This window comes from Vicugna pacos, chromosome 13 (genome assembly GCF_048564905.1).
Source record: "Vicugna pacos chromosome 13, VicPac4, whole genome shotgun sequence".
NCBI classification, from domain to species: domain Eukaryota; kingdom Metazoa; phylum Chordata; class Mammalia; order Artiodactyla; family Camelidae; genus Vicugna; species Vicugna pacos.
The window spans coordinates 10,534,397-10,558,764 of record NC_132999.1 but is presented as its reverse complement, the minus strand read 5'-3'; the positions used below and the strand labels follow the sequence as shown (position 1 = coordinate 10,558,764).

Here is a 24,368-nt window from a genome sequence, read left to right as displayed (position 1 = left end):
ATCAGATATGTGTTTTTCTCCCAGTCTGTGGCTTGTCTTTTCATTCTCTTGACAATGTCTTTCTACACATAAAATTGTTATTTTAATGAAGTCTAGCCTGTCAGTTCTTTCTTTCATGAATTGTGCCTTTGGAATTATATTTTAAAAACATTGCCAAACCCAAGATTACCTCAATTTTTCCTATGTTCTAGGAGTTTTATCATTTTGCATTTTACGTTTAGATGTGCAATACATATTGAGTTAATTTTTGTGAAGGGTGTAAAATCTGTACCTAGATTCATTCCTTTGCAGGTATGTGTCCAGTTGTTTCAACACTATTTGGAACATTTCTCTATGGTATTGCCTTTGCTCCTTTGTCAAAGATCAGTTGACTGTGTTTATATGAATCTCTTTGTGGGCTCCCTATTCTGTTCCACTGATCTATGTGCCTTTTCTGATTCATTGTTCTTTCACCAATGCCACATTGTTTTAATTAGTGTATTTGAAATACAAGGCATTTGAAATATAATGAATGCATTTTGATTTTGAAATACAAAGGCATGCATTTGAGATATAATGAATAATTAATTACCTTTATGAAATTTCAATAATTTAAAATTTTAACAGAGTCAAGATCAGTAAGTAGCAAATATTAACTGGAATATTTAGAAAAAGCCATTTCTTCTTAACTGGACAGCTTTTTGTGTGTTGTATATGTATATGCTTGTCGATAAGAACATTTTGTTATATGTATGGTATAGTAATCTTTTGTCTAGAAAAAAAATTTCGTTCATATGATGAGACTATTGTCATCCTAATTGTAGCTAACACTTTGGTTATGTGCCATGCACATCTAAGTACATCACAGATTTATCTCATGATTTTAATCCTCACAACAGCCCTACGAGATTGGTATTAATATTAGTCCCATTTGACAAATGAGGAAACTGAGGCACAGACAGGTTAAGTCCAAGGCCACACAACTAGTAAGCAATGCTGGCAGGATTCTAATACAGGCAGTCTGGCTCCAAAATCTGTGCGTCTAACCACATTATCAATATTCCCTCATGCTACCTTAGCAAATTTTATAACCACTATTCAAATATCTCAAGCACTGTTAACGAGGTATGAGGAATCTCAGATTGCTTATTCTTGGATAAGAAGTATCGGAGAATGAAAGTCATAATTTACTAATATTAATGCTAGATGAGAAATTTCAGGTCTAAATGTACCCAGTTGAGAAATAGCGACAGAAAAAGTTTTCAGGAGGACCACTGGTAAACTATTAGGAATCCTTTGTCTTCAAGTAGAGTAATGATCTAAAATTTAATAGTAATTTCTTCTGAGACTTTAGAAGGCATGCTGTCTTTCTCTGTACTAATTTACTATAAACCAAGAAATGATTTGTGAGTTGGAAAAATAAAACTTATTTTTTTATTGTCTATGAATAAAGCCAAAGAAGAAAGTAAAGATGGTATCAATTGAATGACTAGTTATATACTTGTAATTTTTTTGTAGTTAAAATGCATTCTTTAGCTCTCTTTACTCCTAAACATATTTAATATTTAAATTGATTATAAAATCAAAAAGGACTCATACTTCTGTAAAAATTATTTCTCTATACTTATTACTGAAGCATAATATCCCAAACAATGAAGTTTTATTAAAGTTATTAAAAACAAAATGTAATACCATTAGAAGTTTTATTTAATTCTGGCCTGTGGCTCCCTAAAGTAGAGTGACACACGTCCCTCAAATGTATTACTAAGCACAGAAACTTTGTTATTAACTTTGACAAATAAAATAATAAACATATATTAAGTTTTGTGATTTGGTTGAAAAAATGAAAATCATTTAAAAAAAAATACACTGTGATGTGTCCTTTAGGTGGAGATGAACTAACCACTTCTACCCCAGCATGAGAAATTGACCTTGTAAACTGTAGACATTAAAGAGAAGAATCAGACTCTTTGTAATTTTCTTTTAATAAAGGGAAGATGGTTGTGTTTTCATGGAATAATATCATCAATGTTTGAGTAGTGAAGTAAAAATAAAAAATACAAACACTAATTTCATATCTTTGTTAAAAATATAGTAGTAGCCTTATAAACAACAAGATCCTACAATATTGAACAGGGAACTATATTCAATATCTTGTAATAGCCTGTAATGAAAAAGAATATGAAAAGGAATATATATATAACTGAATTGCTATGCTGTTCACCAGAAGTTAATACAGCATTGTAAACCAACTATACTTCAATTAAAAAAAAGAATTAAATCAGAAAAATAAATATATAAACAACAAGGTCCTACTGTATAGCACAGGGAACTATATTCAATACCTTATAATAACCTATAATGGAAAAGAATATGAAAAGGAATATATATATATATATAATATACATATATATACATATAAATATATATATACATGTAAATGAATCAATATGCTGTACACCAGAAAGTAACACAACATTATAAGTTGATGATACTTCAAAAAAAAAAATATAGCAGCCTTAAGGAAATTTAGGAAGAAAAGCATGTGCTGCTAACTCAAATTAGTTTTTGTTCTCTTCAAACTTTCTGCCATACATACACATACCTATAAAACCAAATAAGCGATGATTTATGTAACTTCTAAACAGTGCTTCAAATAGACATTATTTTTACTTTTAAAAACATTTATTAAATGTGCTTTATTTACGTCTCTTCCATTTTCCCTACAGGCTGCCACTACTCTTCCCTTTGTACTACTTTTGTTATGATATTTACAGGGGTGACAATTGCTTTTGCTGTACCCCCCCAAAAAAAAACCCAAATCCTACATTCATCTCAAACAAACTTGTATGAAGAAAATTCAATGTAAAGTGATTATGTAATGGATTTTCAAATCCTCAGTGGTAGAGGAGACAACTCAGCCCGAAAAAATAAATTTGAGTAAAATGTCTCTCAAGTACTATGTAGTTTAATTAATAATGATCATATTGATCCATTACCCTATATTGCATCTAATTGCAATGAGTACATTTGTACATATAATTTTTTCCTTGATTTATTTTCTAAGGACAAATTTCCAGGTATGGTATTTGCAGTTCTTTTAAAATAATTTTTAATAACTGTTTCTAAATGTTTGAAAGAATTTACACTGCTCATTTTCCTAAAATCTAGCTAAACTGTTTTATTATTTAGTCCTAAAATTATAATTATTATTAATTTGGAATTTACAAGCTGAGGTAAATTCTTACATTTCAACTTTACTACTGTAATTCTTTTTTGTGTTTGTGATATTTGAAAAAATATGAAAATCTTTTATCACCCTTCTCTATGTGTGAAGAGCAAGATTTCCTTCCATTTGTTAATAGGTAATACATTTCTCAGAAATGTGAAAGATTTAGTCCTTGGGTTCTAAAACATTTAATATGTTAAGTCCTGATAATATTTCTAGCTCTCTGAAAATTTCCGAATCAGATAAGAATCTGCTTTTTTAGTTCCCAGCATTACCCACCAAATCCAGTAATTCCAGTGTTCTTTGATAATGGATACTTAAAGGAATTGTCTTGGAAATTAATTCTAGGAGAGGATTTTTATTATATTTTTACTCTACTCTTAATGCTGATCCTTGCACTGGATTCTGACTTGCAATATGCTTTTTTTTTTTTTTTCCAGTAGGAATCTTAAGGTGACTTTGGATATTAGCATTTTCCCCTAAGTTTTTTGTGTTTGAAAATTTGTCTTTTAACATTAAGTATTCCTTGGTGGGACTATAAAATTTGCTAAATAGCTGACAAACCTCTGTAACCTGTAAGCAGGCTAGATAGATGTTATACGTTTCCATAGCAAGGTGTTGTTTTTGAGGGGGCAGGGAGGAGGTAAATTAGGTTTGTTTGTTTATTTATAGAGGTACTGGGGAATTGAACCCAGGACCTTGTGTATGCTAAGCACATGCTCTACCACCAAGCTATACCCTAACCCCATCCCCAATGTGTTTTTAGAGTAGAGAGTTTTGAGAAATAGGAAATCCTAGCTGTCAAAATGCACAAAGATAAACATTCTGAAAGAATTGCTGAATCATTAATGTGAAGCTGCTTAGCATATAAGAAGTCGGCGTTCCCGTATCTTTAAACGTTAACATGTGATCATCACCTTTTCATTATACTCTAAACATATGTGTGCATTTAGTTTTCCTCATAAATAATGTCTTTCTTTTCATTTTACAGACTTAAGACAAATACAGGGCTCTGTGCAATTCTTTGGACATTTTCTTATTCATCTTTCCAATATTATATTAGAAATGGAGCCATTTTTGAAAAGATGAGGAAAACATATAGGAGATGAAAAATGAGTTATATACATTGAAAATATTTCTTATAAATACCCAAAATATATATTAAAATAGCAGGCATCAGAAGGGTATATAAATGACATATGATATAAACTTTGTTAATAAAAAAACAAATACAAAACTACAAGAAATCACCATAAATATTCATAGGGAGAAAAGGATTAGAAGGAAATACATTAACATTTAGCAGGGATTACCTAAACTGGTATGATAGGAAGGTTTTTATTTTATTCTTTTTTGTTTCTGTGTTTTCCAAAATCTTCAGTGAGTATTTGTATTTCTAATTAGGAAAAATGTGTTTCTTAAAAGAAAAAATATTTCTAATATTACTGCTCCATAAATAGTTTATCCAGATTTTAAGCTGATTCAAAGTCTTAAAGAATACATGGGTTTTTACTGACGGTAACCTGATACTTTTCTTCTGTCTTTTCTGCAGCACAAAAATTCTTTAAATAGTGACCCCAGGAATTGGGAGAAAGGATCTCATTCTGTTCTATTTGAAGTAACTGAAATCAAATATGAAGCTTTCATATTTGGTTTGCCAGAACTATTATCTCTTGTATACTAAAAAAAAGAAAAAAAAACCTAGTTAAAATCATCAGCTAAAATATTTAAGTCCTCTACTCATTTAAAAATATTGCTTTTGGTATTTATGATGTATAGTCTTTTACAGCGTGATTGACAGACCCTAAGAATTTTGAAAATGACATAAATTACTTGACAGTTTTAATTTAAACAAACCATATTTTAGTATTGTATATCTTATATTTGAATAACTTGAAATTAAAATACATAAAATAAGTTCAAAGGTAGCTTTATTTATATAATATCTTTAACTTATTTTAATAAGTTAAGATGCTTAATGGCTATAATTATTTTTGTTGCTTTTTTCACCTAGAATGGAGTAGTAGTTATGGCATTCTATGCGGAAACACTGATTTCTAAATCCACTTGGGCTCTTTAAAAGGAAATAAAAATGGTAGCTCCAGAAGGAAAATGAATAGTTAATTGTGGAGGAGGAGAAAACCTAGCTCAGTACTTTGACTAGAGGCAGCTGGGGAAGTGACGTCCTGTAGCATTTGCTGTTCTAGAAAGTGCAGAGACACGTAGTGAAAATGGGAGGACCCAGAAGGAGGCCGTCTCCCGTGTAGTGTATATTTATCTGTAAGTGAGCTGTTGGAGAAGGAATTAAATACAGAGGCGCTGTCTGCTTGCTGCCTTAAGACAGCGAAGCTGAATTGCTGATTTGCTTTAACTTTTAAAACCCCAGCTTGTTTATTTTTCTTAGAATCATTATATTGCTAAGACTGGGGACGCTGTTTTCTTTCACAAAGGGAAATCTAAGTTCATTTCAAGGCGTTCGAAATGGGGAAAGACTATTATTGCATTTTGGGAATCGAAAAAGGAGCTTCAGATGAAGATATTAAAAAGGCTTACCGCAAACAAGCCCTCAGATTTCATCCGGACAAGAACAAATCTCCTCAGGCAGAGGAAAAATTTAAAGAGGTCGCAGAAGCTTATGAAGTATTGAGTGATCCTAAAAAGAGAGAAATATATGATCAGTTTGGGGAGGAAGGTAAGTATCCAGTGTATTTCTTTCTGTCTCTCCAGCTCTGTCTGTCTCTCTCTTTTTCTCTCTCAGCCTCTGGTTATTAAATTCTCTAACATATCAAAAGTAGAAAAGCAAATAGTGGACAAAACCAAGATTTTATCTCTGATCATATGAATGAATGTTACAAGGCTATGAATGAAATGTACTTGTTTGCCTTTTTTTTTTGATTTTGACATTTTGTAGAATATTCTACCATTAAATTTATGACATTAACATTGTATATTTGAAAAGAAACCTTAAATTCCCATACCCATTAAGAAATTGTGTCAAAAGTCTTATGCAACCTGTTTTGTTTTCTAATGAATTTTCTGCCAAAACTAAAAAAGATTCTTTGATAACTTAAAATCTTAAGCTTGGCAGTTCAAATTCTGGATAGTCTATATTTCATTCACAAAAACAAAAGAAGTATTTTGCCTTTCTTATGGCAAAGCTAGTTTAGATTAAACAGAACAGAATCGTCTCTCTGAAGCAGAAGGCCCAGGCATTCAGCTCTAGTTGTTTTTGGCATTCTGCCTGGAGAGGAAAGAATTTTCCTGATGTCATAAAATACCAGAACAAGTTTTTAGCTTAATTGTAAACAGTAATTGTGTGCCAAGAAAATGAGATCTCAGAAATACAATTTTTGACCTAAAATGGCCACCTAGTTAGAACAATTATTGTTTTACTTTTAGGTAACATTATTGTTTTGGAAATTTTCCTGTCTAGGTATTGAGGAAAACATGATAACTTCCCTTTCCTCTACCTGCCATACTTTCGTTTCTTGCAGTGTGAGATCAGAAACTAGTTGAATACAGTAAATGGGGGTAATTTAAGGCTTATCATTCTGGATTTTAAATTAAGTTTGTCTATCATCTGCATATAAATGTAGCTATAAAGTAAGGCTATTTTAAATTGCTAATTAACAACAACAGAAACACTTTTGTTTCCTACAGGTTCTGGGATTTTCAACTTTTTAAACCAGGACTAAGTTATTTTGTTATTTTTCTCCCAAAATGTTCTTTTTAAAATCATTGTAGTTGTGAAACTTTTTTATTTTTTGCTTCCTTTATTGCATTTAATATTAAAATTTCCTACTTAGAAATATATCCTTTAAAATACAGTGAAGCAGTGACTGCTCATTTTGAGTTAAAAAGTTAAATTTAGATTAAGCAGGGTGGTTGTGTAGAGGTTTTTTGGGTTTTTTTTCCTTGTTTTGTTTTTTTCTTTTTGATCTGAGTTGCCCCCAGTTGCAGTTTCTGCTGCTGGTTTTGGTATGACGAGGACCTGCAGTGTCAGGTTCTTACAGAGTAAATACTGAAAACATCAAATAGCGGGCAGTTCAGTCCTGCTTCTTCCTTATAGCCACACTACTCAAAAAAGCTATGATTTGGTTCATTTGAAAACACTAAGCAGGATTCTGAGATACTACTAACCATATACTACTCTTTCAGAAGAAGTTATTTTGTAATTTTGTGAAGAAACCCGTAAACATGGAGTAACACTATAAATTCCCAGGAAAAAGCAAATATACACATCTCACTAATAGCTTGTTTGTCTATGCCAAGCCATAGATTCAGTGTTTACTGAGGATACATGTCTTCTGAACGTTCAAGTCACCAAATGATATATTTTTCTTGGCTTAATATTACCTCTTAGTAGTGTTTTTCTCGAGTGATATTTCTCCAGTTTGATTTTTACTGAGCATCATCAGTGAATGAATTTTTTAAAAACTATAAAGCAGGATCATCTCTGTACCCTGGACCTTTTTTTCTTATTGACTCAGATAATTGATAGAAGCAGTAGAGGTAATAGGGGAGAATAAGTTTTTAATTTTATTTCTGGGGGTAATTAGATTTTTATTTTTTAATTGATTTTTAATGGAAGTACTAGGGATTGAACCCAGGAACTTGTGCATGCTAGGCACGCACTCTACCACTGATCTATACCCTCCCCCACCTGAGAATAAGTTTTTTAAAGCATTGAAATATAATATTTAGAAATATCATTTTCTAGTTATGTTACTTTAAAATACAAAGTTATTTGTTTTTTTTTAGAAATTATTCTTCCTTTACAGAAAAGCATTATATTTATTTCTTCTTTATTCGGAATATCTCATTAATTTCCTTTAGGTATACTGTGAAAATGTGGGAAAATATTCTTTTCTCTTTGCCTTCCATTGATCTGTTTGTGCCTGTTGGCCTGGTTCTGTAGCCCTGTGTGTTTCTCCAGAAGTAACAAAATTATTTTAGGACTGTGGGGCCATTACTAATTTACCTGATAAACTTCCCCTCCCACCAACTATTACATTCTCTTACAAGGCCTGAGACAGTGGGAATAAGGAACCATGAACTGAAAAGTGTATGAGTTGAAATTGCTGAATTTATATATTTAGGACCTAAGAGAACCAGTGATTCAGTTTATTCATGTTTTAAAAATCTCTAATATCCACGATTTTCAATGCTGTTTTTTAAAAAAGTTGAATAAAAATAGGGATATTTTAAATTTATCGTATGACCCAACATTTCTACTCTTAGGAACCTATAAAAGAGAAATGAAAATATAGTTCCACACAAAGAACAAAGACATGTACATGAATGTTCATAGCAGCATTATTTGTAAAGGCTCCAAATGGAAACAATACAAAAGTATAATTATTTAGTGAATGGATTAACAAAGTATAGTATATATGTATATGTACACACACATACACATTGGCATACTACTTAGCAACTAAAAGGACCAATTTAATAAAACATGTTACAAAATGGAATAGCCTCAAAAACTATGTTAAATAAGTCAGATGTAAATGACTACATATTCTGTGATTCCATTTATATGAAATGCATGGAAAAGACAGACTTATAGAGAAAGAAAGCAGATTAGTTGTGGACTAGGGCTAGAGGTAGGAGCAGGGATTAACTACAAGTAGAAATGAGAGAATTCTTTGGATTGATGGAAATATTCTGTAATGGGATTGTGGTGATGGTTGCATAATTTTACAGATTTACTAAAACCGCTGAATTGTATATTTACAATTGGTTAATTTTATAGTATATAATAAATAAAACCTTTTAATAAAATAGAGACATTTTCTCCATAGTTGAATCATTTGAAAATAAAAAATATAGAATTACGGAAATTTAAAATCGGATTTTGAGCCAGTCTCTCCCCTAAAGTTTTAGATTTTGTTCTGAATTGTTTAGTGGAAGTCAACAAAAGTTTATATCAAAAGACTTTAAAAAAAGGTTTTCAGGGGAGGAGGGTATATAGCTCAGTGGTAGAGTGCGGTGCTTGGCATGCATGGGGTCCTGGATTCAGTCCCCAGTACCAGCATTAAAAAATAAATAAACCTAATCACCCCCTAAAAAAAGTCTAAGAAAGAAGATTTTCATTAACACATCTTCACAGTATTCAAGTTCTCTAACATTTCTTTTTCTTTATGCTTTCTTTTTTAATGGTTTAGTTAATAACTTTAGTGAATCAAAACTGTTTAAAGGATTTCATTGTGCTAGTAACTCTGTAGGTATTGTTATAAATCTGGATTTTTACATATTAGATCTCCTTAAAGGAAGTTACTAAAGCCCTATAATTTTTTTTCTTTGAAATCCTAATTCTTCTCCAGAGCTTCTTCTTTTGATAAACTCTTAGTCAACTAACTAGTGGAAATTATCATTATGGACAGTATCCCAGACGCCTAATTGTTTTTGGATTGCGAATTGATTGTTGATTGGTTTTAAAATAATAGCAGTCTTGCTACAGCATAGGTAAATGTTGATTCTGGAGTACATTCCTTGATCACACAAAGTGATGATGGTGTCTAGAAAACATTTGTATAGCAGAGGGAAACCAGCTGAATATTAAAATTTTCCATGAGCAGTCAAAATGTATATAGTAAAGAGTTGACTGTGTAGTTGATGACAGGCTTGTTACAATTCAAGTGCTGGGCAGTGCAAGCTATACTTGCATAATAATTCACATTCTATTGGTGTGAATTTTGGTAGGATTTTCTCAGTCATAGTAACTTTGTTATTGACTATTTAGTGTCAAAGCTCCATTGGAGGCTGTTTGTTAGTTCTGATAAACATCGCTTCAGACAGGAACTCTGTAATCCTGATTGAGTTAAGCCATTTTTGGCAGAGGAGGTTTTAGGGAAAAGCCAAACCCATGATGTAATAACTTAAAATGTTATTCTTTCTTTTCATGAATCCATTATAGGTCCAAAACATTTAGATTTTTTCTTCTAGAAGGCTAGATTGGGCAGGCTAATTTACTCAATTTATTTATTAGCTCTGTTTAATTATTATATTTGTGGATGAAAAATGAAATGATTGAAATAATTTAAAAATCGGTTTAATCACATTGGTAATGACTTTAAGTTATATACATATCCTATCATTTAAAAAAAATCTATCACTTTTTTTTTTTAACATTTGGAGTTGTAACTGTACCACTAAAATTTATAAAAAGAAGTTTTGGATGAGCTGTGTGTTAAAAGTCCTTGTTCTGCTTGTGCTTATCATTCTGTTTCTGCAAGGAATATCCCCGAGGATGTGTCATTCAATACATACTTTGACAATTTTCAGATTGTTAGATTTCTCTTGGTCTCTCCAGATTTCTATTCATGGATGAAGGTAAAAATGTAAACATCAGTTGAGACTGTTGGATGAGGCAAAGTACATGTATATCTTTCAGTGGAAGAAGCCAAATAGAATAAAATACACATAGTCTCTGTGAAAGCACACTGAGTGATTCCAGCAGACTTTTTTATTATTAAATTTCTCATATATATATGATTATACTTCATGTTACTCTGGCTTCGGCCTCTTCTCTATCCTGACCCTCAAGACACATTTAAAGTTTTCTCTTCAAAGACTTTAAGAATTAGTTCATTCTCATTATTCAGTAAACAAATTCATTTTCAGTCCTATATACGTGAGCCATGAAAAAATGAATAAAATATATTTCCTCCCCTCAGATTACTCACTGCTTTAACATGTTGGAATCTCTTAGTTTAATTCTCTTGAATTTTTTTTAGTTTTATAATTTTTAGATTCAGTTCCTTCTATTTTCTTGGTCAGGAATGCCCATAAAGCTCATTCAGAAACTTGGCTGATACCGTAATGATATAAATCCTTGTCAGTATTTCTCCCTTAAAAGATCACTATCACTCCCTTAAAAGATACTAAAAGGTTTTAGTAGAATCTTTCTTTGGTATGTAAGGGAAAATGCTGCTTCAGATATGTAATCTCTTGTGAGCTACGTATTATTTCGTTGAACCTTAAAGAACAGGGACAAAAAGTCACTATCTTGGTGTCTGAAGCAGGTTGTCCACAATAGATGGAAATAACCAGCTCAAAGGCTTCGCATGTCAAGAGGTTTTACAGCTCTTGATTTCAGTCTTCTTTCTACAGGCTGTTGAAGCTAATGCTATATGTGGTATGCCTAGATAAACAATTTCATTATGTAGGACAGGGGTAACAATTTTAGTGTCTACAATTTTTTTTCAGGGGCTTCTGTTACTAGACCTTTTGCCCTTTCTGCCACAAATGAGTTCTGTTTAAACTTGTAAACCGTGAAAAATAATCTGAAATAAAGCTAGTTAGTATGAATATAGTATTTTATATTATTGTTTTGTGCTCATTGATGATAATGGTACTTAAAGCTTTAGGTTATACATTTTGCATTGATTACTGAAGACTTTTCAACTGACATCTTTGGAAAACTTAATTTTATATATTTCAGATTATCAAACCAGTAGCTTATAAGATAAGAGGTTCCCAATTTTTATTTCTTTTCTTATTTACCTGTGGAACAAAGATTCAGGAATAAGTTCTCATTAAAGATGGGGATTTGGAGGAAGAATTTGAAAGCTAAAAATTTAACTTAGGATGAAACGATCAGGAATTATGTAGCTGTTCTATATTGAGTTATGATGGCATTTCTGGCCAATAGTAATAATATAGCAACTTAAGTTGGCCAAAGTTTATTAGTAATGCAGTTTTTGAAAGTTTAACTTTCAAGAGTTGTAAGCAATATTCTAATCATGCTTATCTCTTCATTTAGGATTAAAAGGAGGAGCAGGAGGTTCTGATGGACAAGGAGGTACCTTCCGGTACACCTTTCATGGTGATCCTCATGCCACATTTGCAGCATTTTTTGGAGGTTCCAACCCCTTTGAAATTTTCTTTGGAAGACGGATGGGTGGTGGTAGAGATTCTGAAGAAATGGAAGTAGATGGAGATCCTTTTAGTGCCTTTGGATTCAGCATGAATGGATATCCAAGAGACAGGAATTCTGTGGGGCCATCCCGCCTCAAACAAGATCCTCCAGTTATTCATGAACTTAGAGTATCACTTGAAGAAATATATAGTGGTTGTACCAAGCGAATGAAGATTTCTCGCAAAAGGTTAAACCCTGATGGAAGGAGTTATAGATCTGAGGACAAAATTCTCACCATTGAGATTAAAAAAGGATGGAAAGAAGGCACCAAAATTACTTTTCCAAGGGAAGGAGATGAAACACCAACTAGTATTCCAGCAGACATTGTTTTTATCATTAAAGATAAAGATCACCCAAAATTCAAAAGGGATGGATCAAATATAATTTATACTGCTAAAATTAGTTTACGAGAGGTAAGTTAGTAGGACCCAGGATTCTGAAACCAAACAATTATGTATCCAGTCTTAGAGAATTTATCTAAATAATAACTAACATTTATTTAGTGCTTACTATACATTATTTTTAAAATTTTCATTAGGACCCTCTGAGGTAGTACTACTGTTAGACCTCATTTATGGATAAGATTATATTTTCTAAGTTTAGTTATTTACACTAACAATCTAACAATTTAAATGCCAATTTTAAGTGCCAACTGGATTATGTACCACAAGGCCTAATCTGGGCTAACTCTACTCAGTTTTCACAAATACAGTTTATGAGATCTGCATTGTAATCTCATCACGTTATTCCATGTATAAGATTTTTTCCAAAATTGTTAACTTGCAGTAATAATTATATTTAAAAAAAGGTACTAAAAGACAAAATAATTGGCTCACACAGACACCTCTCGTCTGTGTGGCCATTGTTGCCTATGGCAGCATAACCTAGTAAACTCCTTTCCTATTTTCAAAAACAAACAAAAACAAAATAATTTATAAGGGTACTGCTTTAATACATGAGTTCTCATTTGTTCTATCTTTAGGAACTATTTCTTAAATTTAACTGTAAGCCTGCAAATATGGCAATGGCAGTTCCCTGCTTAAAATTCTTAAATGGTTCCACATAGCATCCACCGTAAAGTCTAAACTCTTTAGCTTAGAATAAAAGGTTGTTTTCAATCTGATTTCTACCCATAAATGTACCCATGTGCATCTCCCTAAGTGTGCTGTGTTATTGTCCTGTATGCCTCTCTGTCATTGTCCGGGCTATACTCTGTGAAACACTGCTATTCCTCACTCTACCTCAATACCTGCTTCTGTCCAGTGCTTACCTCAGCATTCTGTACTCCCAGAAACTACGGGGGTAAGTTAGGTGCCCTTTCTCTCACAAAAAACTTCTACACATACCTCTGTGCCAACTTTATACTGTATTTTAATTACTAGTTTACTTCTGAATTCTTTGTGCACTCCTTGAGGTGGGGTCAGTGTTCCTAGTCCCTCCCTCTATGCTCAGCATCTGGCAGGAATGTATGGCATATAGTAGGCACTCGGTAAATATTTGTTGACTAAAACGATAAATTTATTCCTCGTCCTAACATTTTCCCTATGGAGAAGTATGTGGTTGCTCCTAGCTTATTCTTTGCTGTCCTGGATTTCTCCCTCTTCTCTTCTCCCATTCCATTCCTGCATCTCGAATGTTGTAGCCGCAGCCTCAAACAATCCATGTCATTCCAGGGCAATGTGGGAGACATTTTTTCCTTCTCTTTTCCTCTCTTTCCCCTTTCCCCCTCTCCTTTCCTTTTGTAAAATGTCTGATTACATATGTCCTGAAGGGGCTTTCTAATGGGGAAGAAGTCTTTTAATTATTGATATCCTTTTGGAGGTTAAAAACTTAACCTTAATGGTATCATCCTTTACATCTGGTAATAGTCTTGTTTAGACTTTTAAGTTTTGACGTTTGTTCATTTTATTTGGTCCATTTTAGGCATTGTGTGGCTGCTCAATTAATGTGCCAACAATGGATGGAAGAACCATACCTATGACAATAAATGATATCGTGAAACCTGGAATGAGGAGAAGAATTATTGGATATGGGCTACCGTTTCCAAAAAATCCTGACCACCGCGGTGACCTTCTAATTGAATTTGAGGTGTCCTTCCCAGATACTATATCCTCGTCATCCAAAGAAGTACTTAGGAAACATCTTCCTGCCTCATAGAATGAGGAACTTTGTTACCCATATTTTGATAAGGCACTGAAAATACAAAAGGACTGGCCGTTTACTGATGTAGATGTGAATTCTGTATAAAGACATGTAAATTATTTTGAGAGTTCATTAAATTGCATGAATAGAGACGGGTCAAATAAGTAGGCAAAAGGGATTTTTACAGTGGGAGATGAAGAGAAATCCATTCACTATATTTTATTTCACTTCTCCCACGTCAGAAATTTTTAGTATTTTGCTTACATGTGAAATTTGTTTTTTGGAGTTAGTGGATACATTTCTAATAAAGTGCTAGGCTCTCCAAGTACTTTATTTCTTGTATCTTTACATTATCAGGATGATAGTTTCTCATTTATAATGGAAATTTAAATTCTTAACTGAACTATACACGTGATAGGTATTTCTAGAAAATAAAAACCCAAGTCACTTGGAAATCTGGTTGGCTAGATTAAAATCACCATATGAAATGCTGCTATAGGGCTGGTACCCATAAAAGAATATCCTAATGCATTTGTTTCATCATTTTCATTGTAAAATTATACTGTAGCATTTCTTGATAACATAGCTGTAATGTTCTTAAGGCAGACCTATTCTTCATAAAAAGGAAATTAATGGCAATTTATCTCCTGTGGAAATCCCAATTGCCTGTATTACTGATATTTTAGAAATAGGTTGTTTTTAAAATACCATATGTAATTTTATGCAAGTTGACTATATATCTTGGACTTAATAAATTATAGGTACATTTTATTGTCCACTAGTTAAAAATAATTTGATAATAAATGTGTTTTTAGAGGAAATATTGTTACTTGGAATTAATTTCCCAATTACACAGTCTTCTGTAACTTACTCCATAATATGCTGTATGTACCTTATGCAATTTCCCTAAAAAGAATAAACAACCACTATGGTGTTAAACCAAAATATGGGGAAAATAAACACTAACTGCTGCTTATGAATGATGTTGCTACTACTTGTTATGCATATAAATATTTTACTTTTTCCCTATGTATAGATTGCATTCTTAGGTGTTTTAATTTTTTAAATATATTTACGTTTAAAAACTTGTTTTGTTTTGTTTTCTATTTTATACTTATAGCAAGAATGATGTTTTGAAACAGTTTTTGGTTCAAAAGTAATTTTCAGGATGATGGGTATATACACAAGGTGTATTGGATCCTATCACCTTTTAGCAGACTATGACGTCTTCTTTTAGAAATTCAATAAATAGGTTTTAATCACCATATACTTTACAGCTTCATTGAGATATAATTCACATGCTATAAAGTTTACCCCCTTAAGGTGTAGAGTGGAGTGGTTTTAGTATAATCACTGAGTTGTGCAACCACTTTCTAATTCCAGAACACTTCCGTCACCGCAGAAAGAAACCCCATAACCATCGGCACTCATTTCCCATTCCTCCAGCCCCTGGCAAACACTAGTCTACTTTTTGTGTCTATGGATTTGTCTCTTCTGGACATTTCATATCAATGGGGTCAAACAATATTTGGCTTTTTAAGGGGGCTTCTTTCACTTAGCATGATGTTTTCAGGGTACATCCATGTTGCATCATGAATCAGTACCATACTTTTTTTTTAATGACTGAATAGTATTCTATTACATGGGTTTACCACATTTTGTCTATCCATTCATTAGTTGATGAGCATTTAGGTTATTTCTGCTTTTTGGCTATTATGAATATGCAACTGTGAACATTTTGGACCAAGTTGTTGGGTACAGAATTTTTTAATTTTCTTGAGTATATACCTAAGAATAAAATTGTTGGCAATAACCACATACTTTAGTGGCAGATGGAAAATGCTTGAAAATGCAAGAGAATTTAGCTAATCATGGGTCTTATTCCATCTAATTTATAAATGATTCCTTTTTAACTTTGCTTCTTGCAATGACAGTTGAAACTCCTTAGGGAAGTATGAACATCATGGAAATTTTCTCATGAGGCTAAAGAGATAGAGCTGAAAAGCATCAGTCAGAGTAGTGGGTGTGGTTTCTATTTTAAAACCACTGTCATCTATTGTAATTTTCTTGATTAAGCAATTTTCCCCCAAGTTAAAAAAATGATTTGTAGACTAGATATGTGGATAATCTTTGGATTAAAAAGTGTTGTTTTTTTTTAAATACAGAATTCTTCTTCTAGTAAAAATAAATTAATTTGCATTGCTGTATGAAAACAGTATACCAATATCTTTCTCATCTTAAAGGATACTGATAATGCCTTAGCATGCAGTGAGTGCTCAATTTTTACTTTGCTGAATGTTAAGTTAATAGAAAAGCAAAGTTTTAGAGTTTCCTTACTTAAAGTTATGAAAATACTTTTGATTTTAAAATGTTCTCTTTGAATTCAATCAGGTTCTTGGGTACCTGGAGTAGTTTGGAAGTATTGTAGATCTCAGTAAGCTAATTGATAAAGGTGTTTATCTCTCTTTCCTACAACTAAAATTTTATTGGTCCATCATCTCTGTAGCTTTTAGAGTTTTGGTTTATGTAAATGTAGTTCTTAAGCCATTGTTATAAAGAGGAAACTGGAGATTTGGGAAACGAGAAGGAGATAAAGTGGATGACAGGGGAAAATGAGAAGTTTTAGATGCAACCTTAAACATGAGAAATAAAACTAGAGGCAAAGAACTCCACTCCCGTTTCTGTTAAAGGGATGGCACCGAGATGAAGATAAACAAACTGGACCAGAAGTACTGTTGTGACATTGAATTGTAATGGGAGCTCAGTATTAGAGAAGAGTTTGGGAAATGTTTAGTATGCTTATTTAATAGGTTAAAGGATGCACAATATTTTAAATCTCAAGTGTATATTTTTCATCTCTAGTATTGGGGAATGGCTGGGTTCAAGAGATAGGATTAACTGAGAATCATAAAACACGAAAAATATGAAACATTTGGAAAGAGCTTAAGCTTCTTTTTTTCCTAATTGCCTTCTTCAGATGCCTATTATGTCTAACAAAGTAAAAATAAATTTGCAAGCATCTCATTGAAGCTGTGAGAATGGGAGATCTTGAAAAGTTTTTAGCGAGCAAGGAGTGGTAAACTATGTAATATTTATTAGTAGTTAAAAATACGAACTATTGTTCAGTTTTAAAAACTATTGTTCTTTTAAATTAATACAACCTTCATTTTAGTGAGTCTAAAAGCTTAGCATTCTATCTAAAACTTTTATTTTTCTTAACAACTTAAATTCCTCAGCTAATTGTTTTCCTACCAAATGCCTTCAGAACCATAATCCTCTCAACTGGGGAAGTTATATTTTACCGTGGCTTTTATAAATTATACTCCCTTATTAAAGCAACCTTGAAAATTGGCACAGCCTACTTCAGAGTAATAATTATACAGCAGGAATAGTTAAACATTTTATGCTTTTTCCCCCCAAATATTTGATTCATAAAACTTGGAGGAAATTTTTCAGAAGTTAAAATTGGAACCCTTAGCAGGTAATGGGGACTTAGTATTATTGGAAAGTTAGTTGCTGGTTGTATAGATTTATTTTCATCCAGTTTGAAGAAGGTATACATGATGACCAAGTGGAACTTATTCTAGGTATGCAAGACTGGCTCAGTATTTAAAATTCCTCCAGTACAGTGTTGTTCTGACTCACCAACTTTGTGCTGTTATTGGCAAATAGACTAAATTTCTATATGTTATAGTCAATACATTATATACATATTGTTTTATACAATTGATTTCTAAATCAGTTAAGAGAAAGAAAGGAGAAGAACTATGCATTTGCACTGTCTTTTACAATTACCTCGACTAGGGCTCTCTGTTCATGTGGATTTGAATTACTGTCTGGGGCCGCCTGCTTTCAGCTTGAAGATCTTCTGTTAGTATTTCTTGTAAGATGGGTCTAAAATCAACAAATTCTCTGTTTTTTCTTACCTGGGAATGTCTTTATGTTGCCTTCTTCTTTGAAAGATAGCTTTGCTGGATATAGGATTCTTTTTTTTTTTTTTTTTTTGGTCTTTTTGGTGGAGGGGGTTGTAGATAATTAGGTTTATTTATCTTTTAATGGAGCTGCTGGAGATTGAACCCAGGGCTTCGTGCATGCTAAGCACTCCATCTACCACTTGAGCTGTACCCTCCTCAACCAGGATTCTTGATTGACAGAATTTTTTTCTTTGAGCATTTTTAGTATGTTATCCCACTGTCTCTGGTTTCTCTTATTGTTATAAGTAAGCTGATTTTATTTGGGTTCCTTTGTAAGTGATGGGTAATTTATCTCTTGCTACATTGAGTATTTTCTCCACGGATATGTAGAGTGTTTTTCAATAAATTTGGGAAGTTTCCAGCCATTATTTCTTTAACTATTTTTTCTTCTCCTTTCTTTCTCTCCTCTCCTTTTGCTACTCCAGTTTTGCATGTATTGGTGCACTTAATGGCGTTCCACATTTTTCTGAGGCTCTATTCATTTTCCTGTATTCTTTTTTCTCTCTATACTTTGGGTTGCATAGCCTTTATCAATCTATCTTCAGGTTTGCTAATTTTTTTTCTGCCACGTCAGATCTACTTTGAGTGTCTCTAGTGAATTGATTATTTCAGTTGTGCTTTTAGCTCTAGATTTTCCATTTGGTTCTTTTTCATAATTTCTCTTTATTAACATTCTCTGGTGAGACATCATCATCCGTAATTAATCATGGTTTCCTTGTTTTCTTTGAACATATTTATAAGGGCTACGTTGAGGTTTTTGTCTGTTAAATCCAACATTTGTTTGCTGCCCAGGCAGTTCTTTTGCCTTTTTACTTTCTGGCGTAGAGGTCGTACTTTCTGTTTCTTTGTATTCTTGTTATTAATTTTTTGATATTAAGCATTTTCAATAATATAGCAACTCTAGGTACTAGTCCCCATCTTCTTTTAGGACTTGTTATTTACTTGTTTAGTGACTGAATATTTTAGTGAAGTCCATTTTCCCCTGTGATGTGAAGCCTCTGATGTTGGTCTTTAGAGGCTGCAGCCTTGAGTAAGCTCAGTCACCCTGGGATGACAGTGGTTTTAGTCAGGCTCTTTTTGTCTCTTTCCCTGACCACATCCAGTTGTTAAGCTACACTGATTGCTGACGAATTCTCCATTGTTTTCAACAATGCCCTTGGGCCGTAAATTGCTCCACAAACTAATCAAATCAGATTTCTCTGAAAGGATAGTTCTGAAATCTTGTTTGAGGTTTGTTCTGACCTCAGAAGGGCTCCTCCCACCTGTCTCTTTCCTCCCTCTGGGACTAATGCTAACTAATGCTGGTGGTAGGGACAATGTTGCTCTTCTTTCTGAGCGACACCCCTACTTTAGGAGCTGAGTGCTGGTGGGGTGGGGAGCAACTTGAGAGTGGCCCCAGGTCTCCTCAGCTGTCTCTCCCAGCATGGAAGCCCTGGCCCATGAACCAGTATAAGGGCACTGCTGCTCCCAAGGCAGATCCTCCATCCCAGTGCGGGAGTGGGAGAAGGATCCCCAACTCTCCCTCACATTCACCCAGAACCGAGCCTCAGCGACAAGGCGTGAGGCAGGATGAGGAATGCTGCTGTCCTGCCTTCCCAGGGAGCTAGCCCTCTGAATGGGTAATTCCTCCCGTTGGAAGAACAGCGGTCTTGGCTGTGGCCGTCTGGGGTGGAATTTCCATCTCACGGAGTTGGAAGAGGGAGAGGTAGTGTGGGTATCTGTTCAAATACCACAGATTCTCGCTATTCTTACCAAATTTTATTAACTTTTCTTGAATAAATGTTTCTTCACTTGTATGCCACTAGAACAATTTCTAGAGACCAGCTGTTCTAAAAAACAGTTTTCACCAGTTTCACTAGGAAGTGGGACTGAGGAGCCTCTCATGCTGTCTCATACCTGAGCTTAATAAGGTTTAAATCCTAACAAATTGAAAAAAGTTTCTTCAAAGACTGACAGGTAAGTTGTTTGTAATATGTTTCAGTTGTTCATGTATGTGCAATTATTTTGTTGTTGTTATGTTTTGGGGGAGAGGAAATTAGATTTATTTATTTACTTATTTATGTTAGTGGCAGTACTAGGGATTGAACCCAGGACCTTGTGCATGTTAAGCATGCGCTCTACCACTGAGCTATATTCTCCCTCCTTGTGCAACTATTAAAATGCCTAAACTAGTAGTGATGTGCTTAACAAAATATCTTTGGAGAAGGAAGATGGATATGCCTTTATTCTTTTTTTATGAGTAATGTTTTTGCTCACTTCTGAAGTATAAACTGAAACAAAGTACATAATAATATACAACTAGAAATTGGTCTATTTAAAATATGACCCACTAATGAAGGAAAGTGAATTGAGGTGGGAAGAATACTATTAGGCATCAGGTTTTACCAATAATTAACATCTGTAACCTTGGGGAGGTGGTTTAACCTCTCTACTTTAGTTTTCCCTCAGTGATAAAATAAAAGGTTTAGTAAGATGATCTCTAAGTCCTAGGAAACTTGAAAATTTTGTATTTCTAACAAGGAGAAATATGGAATGATGACTTCAAAATTTTATTTTATTTTCAAATTGTTTATTTATTTTGCAGCAGGTCAAATTTTAAAAATTAGGATACAATGCTATCTATAGTGTATCTATAGAAAAAAGGCTGGAAAAATACAAACCAAAATGTTTAAGTGATACTCTTGAGATGATGGAATTAAGGGTAAGTGTTGCTTTCATTTTATTTTTAAATTTAAAAAATTTTCTTCAAGGAACACATGCTACATTTATAGCAAGAAAGTTGTTTTATAATGACCCCTGTATAAAGTTACATTGCATTAAGCAAGAAAGAGGACAAATGTCTTCAGAGGTTAATTTGCTTGTCCAAACTCACACAGCCAGTATTCATTCAACACATTTTGACTGGCACCTACTCAGATGTCAGGTGCTGTTCTGGGCATGGGGGAGGCAGCAGTGGACACAGACAGCTGTACTACATTTCCCAGCCTCCCTTGCAATTTGAGGGGTGGCAACGTGAGCAAGTCTCATCCAGGAACGTGAGCAGCATACTACCTTCTAGAGCACATAGAATCTAGCTTGTTTTTCTTCCCAAGTCAGGAATTAGAACATTGCTAGGACCCCAAAACACCCTGTGTGCTCTTTCCAATCTTAACCTCTTCCTTCCTTCCCTTACAGGTAATCAGTGACCTGATTTCACAGTAATCTTTGTCTGGCTTTTTGTATACTTTCCTCTGTTCTCCAAAGTAGTTATAATAGTGTTGTCAGACCTCTTATATACTGAATATAAAAACAACATCTCATTGTGCTCTTACTTTGCATTTCCTTGATTACCAGTAGTGAACAGTTTTTCGCATACTTACTGCTTGTTTGTGTTCTCTCCTTAGTGAAATGACTATTCCTGTCTTACGTTGGCTTCTCTTTTCTTATTGTAGTTCTTTATATATTCTGGATATTAATGTGTTGTAAATATGTCCTTCGAGTTTGTGGCTAATTTCTATATATTCTCATGGCATATTCTGATGAATAGAAACTCTTCATTTTTAATATAATCTGGTTTCACAATCTTTTCTTTTATGATTTGAACTATTTGTGCCTTCAGAAATCTTTACCTACCCTGAAGTCCAAAAGATATTCTTTTATATTTTCTATAAGTTTTCAAGGTTTTAAAAAATCTCACTTTAAAAATTTTAATCTATCTAGAAGTGCTTTTTCTGGATGGTGTGTGTCAGGGCTCCAGGTTCATTGTTTCCCTCTAGATAATCAGCTGTCTCGGTATCATGTATTCAACAGACCATCGTTGTCTTGGTTGATCAGCAATGCCACCTTGGGTATTTCATCTTCCAGATGAAAATACCAGAAGTCTAGGAGTGAACATTATGGTGGTTCTATCAGATTTTAGCTCCAGGTTCAGGCAACAGGGAACTTGAAAAGATGGAGGAAGGGAGGGGGAAGGGAGGGGTGGGGCACAGGGAGCAGCAGGTAGGCAGGCCCAGAGTAGGGGCATCCAGTGGGCATTCATGCCTGGAGCCCCAGCCCAGCCTGTGCTGGAGCCCATGATTGCCTTTAAAAAAAAATAAAATATTTGAATTCATGGTTTCTAACAAAGGATTTTATTTTATACATACTGTTTTTATTTTAAAATTTTCAAGGTATCAAAATAAAATTTACTTATCACTGTATCAAAAAACCTTTGTTTAGTTATTAAACAAATATTTACCAAGCATCCTGAGTGTATGTTACTGTTGTAGGTCCTAGGGATACAGTCCTACCACTAAAGACCTTATGTTCCCATCATGGAAGATAAGAAATAAAAACATTAAAACATACTGTATTTTTGGATGATCATTAACGTTCAGAAAAAAAAGATAATGTGATAGAGACTGACTAGTGGGGAAAGAGGAGTGCTACTTCTTAGGTAGAGCAGTCAAAGCATGCCTGTTTAGAAAGAGTGACATTTGCACTAAGATCTCAATAATGCAAAGACAGCAGCTGTCCAAGACCTGGCAGGACAGCATGTAAGGAAAAAGGAAAAGCAATTATAAAAGTCCTGAGATGGGAACTTTTATTGAAAAGAAGAAAAATACATTTAAGATTTATTTTCAAATTCTGTTGATATTGTTTCCTGATACACACCAAAGAGGCAGAAGATAATATCAAAGGAAGAAAATGAAAGTAGAAAATGTCAAGTGTTGGCCTCTGATCCTGGCTTTCATGGGCTACAGAGCCTCAGTCAAATTTCTTTTCAGGCTGATTTTCTCCATTTGTAAATGGAGAACACTTATTACTTCCTATTAGAATATGGTAGTATATAAAGAATGCTAGGTATGGACAGGATGATATTAAAAGAAACGTTTACTTAGACATTTTTAAATTATGTTAAATTAAAAATTTATCTTTGGTTGAAGTTTTTCAAATGAAGATTTTAAAAGACGTGAGTTTCTACAGGTCTCAGGCTGCTGATTTATACATAGTAGATAACATTCCTGTGTATTCTTGAAATTTGAAATGCTTACCAGTTGAAAATAAAAATAAAAGTACAGAAAAGATTTACAAATTAAAAATTTTAAAGAACATGAGTACATTATGGTAAAAACAATTCATTTCATAGTCTTGGTTACAATCTTTCTACACCAAATTGGCCTTTTATTTTACTATTTCTCCCATTACATCTTTTCAAAAAATGTTTTCCTGCTGAACAGATTGCATAATAATAATTTTTAAAAATATATCGAACATAAATACAACTGTTGGTCAGCTACTAATAAACAGGAAGTAAACAACTAGAAACAAAGAACTTGATTTTTAAAAATGAACCTCAATAGCCTGCTTGAGGATATGTGACTCCCATTAAGTGACTTAGAATACTGAAAGTAACCCGACAGTTTGCTCCTATTCCTTCTGCTGCAGTTTCCTTGGACTCTGGAGACTTCAGACTAGGAGTCACTAGCCTTTGTCTTTGATTGTAATTTTGGTGACAGCTATTATGTCTCGTCCTAGAAGGCAATTCAGAAATGAGACACGGAGGTCAAGAAGGCAAAGCGAGGATTTATTAATACGCTCTTGAAGAAAGAGAAAGCAAAACAAGGTGGGTAGCTGCCCTGAGTTTCCTTGGAAAGCTCGTCCTATGTGTGTAAAAATGAATGGGCAGAATATTCACTGGCAGGGAAAGGTTTGGGGTCGTCTTTCCTGATCTTCATCCCAGCTCCACCTTCCTGGGTGGGGAGGAGAGATTTTTTTGTCCTTATTTATTCTTGACTGGGGAGGCAGATGAGGTCAAAATGAACAAAAGTTTACATTTGGATGGAGGTCATAATGAGCGGGGGATGGTGGAGATTCCTGTCTCGTCCCACCTTTCTTTGCCTCCAGGACACTTGTCAACCCAGAATGTATGATTTCTTACCAGTCTGAAAGATCCTGTTTTTCCTGGTCTGTCCAAGGACCCCCGTTGTTCACAAGATGTATGGTTTTCTGCCATTTGGCCCATGTCCCCCTTTCTCTGCTTATGTCTAGCCACCTGCCTGCTCTAACAGTTAGATGACAATGACATTAGATGAGGTCTGTCCTCCTGTAGATGAAACTGCCTTTAGTGATCGTATAATTAATTTAATTCATTAGTATG

At 33.7% G+C, this 24,368-nt stretch overlaps 1 protein-coding gene across 17 annotated transcripts in view; it reads left to right on the top strand.

The window, feature by feature from the left end:
* Positions 1 to 15,252, top strand: part of DNAJB4 (DnaJ heat shock protein family (Hsp40) member B4) — a 37,019-nt gene extending 21,767 nt beyond the window's left edge. For 13 of the 17 annotated variants that reach the window (XM_072974171.1, XM_072974172.1, XM_072974166.1 and 10 more), the window contains 3 exons: positions 5,659 to 5,900; positions 11,979 to 12,547; positions 14,058 to 15,252. In XM_072974171.1, the coding sequence (XP_072830272.1) occupies positions 5,690 to 5,900; positions 11,979 to 12,547; positions 14,058 to 14,291 (1,014 nt within the window). In that variant the 5' untranslated portion in view covers positions 5,659 to 5,689 and the 3' untranslated portion in view covers positions 14,292 to 15,252. The remainder of the gene's footprint in view (positions 1 to 5,658; positions 5,901 to 11,978; positions 12,548 to 14,057) is intronic. The other 4 variants (XM_072974179.1, XM_072974177.1, XM_072974178.1 and 1 more) reach the window with 1 other exon arrangement.
* The last annotated feature ends 9,116 nt before the right edge of the window (positions 15,253 to 24,368 follow it).